General features: G+C 34.5%; 1 protein-coding gene across 1 annotated transcript in view; it reads right to left on the reverse strand.

Annotated features, from left to right (window-relative positions):
- The window catches only part of MYO3A (myosin IIIA), a 179249-nt gene that overhangs the window by 90487 nt on the left and 82989 nt on the right, over positions 1–5773 (reverse strand). Inside the window, exons 13-14 of the mRNA XM_011371026.2 lie at positions 4633–4731; positions 4429–4543 (exon numbers count right to left, since the gene is read on the reverse strand). Coding sequence (XP_011369328.1) covers positions 4429–4543; positions 4633–4731 — 214 coding nt within the window. The remainder of the gene's footprint in view (positions 1–4428; positions 4544–4632; positions 4732–5773) is intronic.

The following is a 5773-nucleotide window of genomic DNA, read 5'->3' on the forward strand; positions in this document are numbered from 1 at the left end:
AAAGCACTTTTCTCTATGCAAACTTTTCTCTATGCAAGAACATGTACATCTTTAAAAATATTACTTTCTGGCAAGCAAATGAATCAATGAACTAAAGGTTATTACTGGCAGCCTTCCATTTTAGTCGGGAGTCAACTCTGCCTTAAAAACACACTATGAAATGATTAGATAATTTCATTGCACGTAATTTAAATGATTTTGGTAAAGTTTCACTTATATCGGCATCTCTACATTTTATATTCTGCGGACAAAGTTTTCCAAATTTTTAGAGAAGAATGAAGTATTATTTTTAGCTCAAACTTTTAGATCTGATAACCCAAGGAATCACAGTAAAGTTCTTAAACAGACACATTAACTGTTTAAAGCTGCAGGAGTGTCATCTATGAAAATGAAATTAAAATTCAACGAATTGCACATTAGTTTCCTAAAAGAGTTCATCTAAAAGCCTGATTCACATTCAGAGTGAAATATTCTTTATCACTGGATCAAATCAACACAGCAAACAGTAAACTGCTATGAGTAGAGTCTGAAAGTTTCTTTAAAAGCCTTCAGGAGGCTTTTTAAACAAAACACTGTTATAAAAATTAAAAAATACAACCATTGGCATAGAAATAAATCTTTATGACGTGGATAAATTCAGAGCCTTAAATGCCTTCATTATTAATAAGAAAAATGAAGAAATGGAGAGATCCAGTATTCTATTTTTTTAAAAAAACAAGAAAATAAATGACTAAATTAATAAATATATAAAAATAAAATGGAAATCGATAATACAGAAAATGAAAAAAATTATAGGATGAATAAATGTATCCATTATCTGTTGTTTGGGTTTTGTTTTTAAGATTGAAAACCCCTTGTAAGATGAGTTAAAAATAAAAGAGAGCAAAGCCAAAAAATATATAAGATTAGAATGTGAAAGGAAATGCAGCTAGAATTACAGAATAAATTAAAAGCCTTTTAAGAAAATTTATCGATCAAATCTGTGACATCTGATTTGACGATGATTTCTTAGCAAAATACAGACAAAAGAAAATAAAAATTTGAATAGGTAATTGTCATAGAAGAATCAAAGGTAATTAAAGATTCAATATCAAAAAGGCCCCTGGACAAGAGGCACACACAGCTAAGTTTTATCTTATCTTAATTCAAAGTTTTAAAAACCAGTGTTTTCCAGTCTTCTCTAATGGTGAGCATCATCTGGGATGTGTATGAAAGGCACAGATAACTAGGTATCTTCCCTGGAAATTCTCATCTAGCACGACTGGTTAGGACCTAGCTATATTTGTCTAAGTCCTTTATATCTTCAGAGACATTGGGAACTGATTCTAACTCTGATTTAAACTCTTATAGGACGAAGGAAAAAAAAAATTAAAAGGCTCACTGGCATAACTTTAATTCTCAAATCTGATAAGGATATAAAAAGAAAACTAAAACAATAGATAAATCTCATTCATAAATATAGGTGCAAAAATTCTAAATAAAACACTAAGACACAGAATCCAGAAATTTGTTAAAAGAGAAATAAATTCAGTTTAACTACACTGGGTTTATTCCAGAAATGTAAGGATAGTATACATTAAGAAATCTATCAACATAATAAGAGATACGAACAAATGGCTACAGAAAAACTTAATTATGTTATTAGGTAATGAAAATATATCTGATAAATTTCAGCAGGATTCTTAATAAAAACCTCAAGCAAAGTAGCAATAAAAAGAAATTATTTGTGATAAATGTTCTTTATCAGAAATAAGAGCAAAACACTAAAACCATTTCACTTAAAATCAGAAACTAGACAGGGGGCAAGCTATAATCACTATTGCTTAATACTGACTTAGACTCTAAATCTTAGATGCTCTAAAAATACAAAAGAAAAAGAAATGATCGACAACACAGAACAAAAGGGTAAAACTTCTTTTTGCTGATGACATGATTCTATATTCAGAAAAGTCTACCAATGGAAGAAATAGTTCATTTATAATAACACTCAAAACCATAACACAGTTAGAAAGAAATTTAAAAATAAAGCTTAAGTTCTAGATAAATAAAACTATAAATTATCAAACACTTAAGCAACATTTAAACACATGGAAAGGTATATCATGATTTGGAATGAGAAGACAGAACATCATAAAAACGACAATGCCCCCAAAGTAATATATAAACTTAATACAATTCTAATTAGAATTCCAACTGCGTTCTGAGAATTGAAATAATTGATCTTAAGGTTTATATGGACAAACAAATGCCAGACGACAGCTAAGAAAAGCAAGGAAAAGAAGAACGTGAGAACAGGACTTGCCTTACTAGGTAGGATGCTTTACTAGAAAAACATAGTATCAAACCACCCTAATCAAATCAACAGAATATTAGTATAGAAACAGAAACATAAACTGGTGGGTAAAATAGAGACATCAGAAACAGATTCCATGTTATATAAGGCCTTAACATATGATAAGTCAATCCAGTGAGAAAAAGGGTATAGTTTTTAACAATAGTGAGGCACAACTGGCTCTCCGATTGGAAGGAAATAAAAGTGGTACCCCATCTGGGACTGTATGTAAAAAAAATTTTGAATGGATTAAAGACAAAATTGAAAAAAAAAACCTTTCAAGAAAATCTAAGCGACTACATGTACAATATAGAGAAAGGGGAAAATTTTAAACCAAGGCTAGAAACCTAGATATTATAAACAAAAAGAGAAATTTGTTTAAACATCCAAAAATTGAAAGTATGTTTTTGTATGGTAAAAGATATGATAAAAAGTAGGTCATGGATAAGTCATGCAACTGGAAACATATTTATAATACAAATGATAGAAAAATAGAATGTCTATAATATTCAATGAGAACTTATAAATTGACATAAAGCATAGAAATAACTCAATAAAATGGTGACATACATAAATATACAATTCATAAAAAACAAACCCAAGCAGCCAGAAAACAAATGGAAAGATGTTTGAATTCACTATTAGTCAAGGATATGTGAACTTGAAATGTGATTTAACTTCCACCTATCGGACTAATAAATATTTAAGAAGCCACAACACATTGCCAGCAGATGTAGGAGGACACTCACACACATTGCTGGTGGAAATGTGAAGGGTTACCAGGCAATCTTGCAATTCATATTCAAATTTAAAAATACATATACCCTTTGACCCAGCAATCGTACTACTAGAGACCTATCCCATAAAAATAAAAGCATTAGTTAATAAAGACATATTTTGGCTTTGCTCATGGTGACAAAGATCTGGAAACATTTAAGAGTTATATTCCCAGCCATAGCTGAATGGCTGAATAAATAGTAAACACCATGGCATCCTATGTTGGCTTCAAGATAACTGATTTAGTGTGATACTAGGTGACTTAAAGGGATTTTCACTAAATGTTGCTGAGAAAAAACACATATAGAAGAGTGTGTGTAATATAATCCCATATTAATAAAACAAGGCCACCCCTCCAGATATATGTACATGGACAAACTTGTGTTTGCATATGTGGTGTGTGTAGGGTGTGTGGTGTGGTGTGGTGGTGGTGGTGGTGGTGGTGGTGGGGTGTGTGTGTGTGTGTGTGTGCGCGCTACGTGTCTATGAACAGGATTTTCTGAGCAGGGAGATAAATATGGAATGTTGGACTCTGTACATTAGGTTTTAAGATCCATTAGCTGGGGGAAGGAAAAAATGCAGATGTAGATGGAACAGGGTGGGATGAGAGAAGAGAGAACTGAAAAAAGCGAAGTTTTTAAAAAGTCTTCACTAGAAATTGACAAGCTGATCAAATTCATATAGAAATCCACGGGACCCAGACAATCTGGAAAAGGAACACAGTTGGAGGACTCACACTCCCCAATTTCAGAACTTATTACAAAGCGACAGTAATCCAGACAGTGTGGTACTGGCATAAAGACAGACATATAGAGAAATATAATGGAATGCAGAGTTCAAAAGTCCATCTATAAATTTGTGGTCAATTGATTTTCGACAAGGCTGCCAAGATTGATCAATGGGGAAGAACGATCTTGTCAACAAATGGTTGTGATACAGCTGCCAAATGCAGAAGCAGCGGGATTATATCTTAATAAAGTTATAAAAGAGACTACGAGAAAACAGCATGTAATGTGATCACATTTATGTATTTATATAAAATTTTATATATACAAAGGAGATGCAAATATAAGTAAAATAAAAGATTAAGAACAAAACCAAATTCAATTATATCTCAAGGCAACTGTTTCCTCATTTGTAAAGTAAATATTAAAATTCTAGTTATTTTTTAAGGTTGTTTCAGTAATTACAAGGGTGATCCATGTGAAGCCCTTAGCGCAATGCTTGGCATATACTAATCACTCGATCAATGCTGATTCATCATTAGTAACAACAAAAAGATTTGAACCTCAAGAGGTTCAAACGTCTTTCCTACTTACCTCCATTGTAAAACCTATGACTTTGAAACACTGCTCAATTAACTCATATTGGGATTTATAGAAACTATTATTCGTCATATCCTGTACTGTTCTGAGGTGGTCATTTTGTAGGTATCTGAAAAAAAAAATGAAAGGATGGATGAAAATCTAAAATTAAGGGGAAAGTGAAAGTTTTATTTATGAAAGTACAACCTGCTTGGTTACCTGGGAGGCTTATTTTCAGGCAATTTGTAATGGGCTAGTTTCTTCTTTTCAGCTAAACCAGCGTAGATGTAGTAAAAAACATGAAAATTTTTTTCTCCACTGCAAAAATAAGACGTTTTCAGTAAGGTGGTTAGTAAGAATATTTATTAATCATTCAAATTACTTGGCAATATAATTATCAGAAAAACAACAGCTGCGCGTGCCAATGTGGGCTTCCCAAAATACTGGAATTTGGCTTTCTGTGTTTGCTATCGTTATTATTATTTTCAACAACCACTGTCATTAAATTCATATAAATTGCTGAGTACTTTATATAAATCATTCAACACTTATGCTACCAGGCATTGTTGTGGGCACTGGGGATGTAGCAGGACAAAACAGTCAAAAACCACTAAACTCTTGGAGTTCACGTACAAGTGGTACAGACAGAAAAAGGATCAAATTAATAATACATAGACAGCATGCCAGATGACTTCAAGTGCTACATTATCTCGTTTACCTGCCATATCCCCTAGTTATTCAGGAGGTTCCCTCATTTCACATCCAAGGAAACTGAGGCTCAGAGGGGCTACTAATCTCTGGGTTCAAACCAGGGCTGCTCGAGTCCAAAGCTCGCATCTTTAACCACCTTGTTACGCTGCCTTTCTGGGGTTCGGTTTTCTCACTTGTATGAGGCATGTGTTTCTTAGGAGTCTCAAGGTCCATGACTCTGTGGTTCTATACATAAAGAGCATTTCCCAGATTCTGGAATCATACAGTTAAGGGAATGTGGGTCACAGCAGGGTCCATCTCAGGCTCCGCATGGTCCACGACATCACCGCGGGGGCTTCAGCGTTCCTCCTCTCCTCGTCTTCCTTTTGCTCTGGAGAGTTCCCGGGATGGCTCACGCTTCCTCTCCAGGATCGGGCAAGTCCTCTTCAGAAACAGAATGATCTTCCTACAGGTTCACGGTCTCCACCGTTCCTCTTAGGCCTGCTTTGCTCCTACTCAGATGGCCGTGACGGTTGTCTGGGAGACCCTGGGGTTTGCATCTGTCTTGTGGCACTGCCCTTCTGATGCTCCCACGGCACCTCCCTCTCCTTTGGGATGGTCCTCAGTCCTCCCTTGACCACTCACTCCATTACCACCAGGCTCACGAGAC

This window comes from Pteropus vampyrus, unplaced genomic scaffold (genome assembly GCF_000151845.1).
Source record: "Pteropus vampyrus isolate Shadow unplaced genomic scaffold, Pvam_2.0 Scaffold180, whole genome shotgun sequence".
In the NCBI taxonomy this organism is placed as follows: domain Eukaryota; kingdom Metazoa; phylum Chordata; class Mammalia; order Chiroptera; family Pteropodidae; genus Pteropus; species Pteropus vampyrus.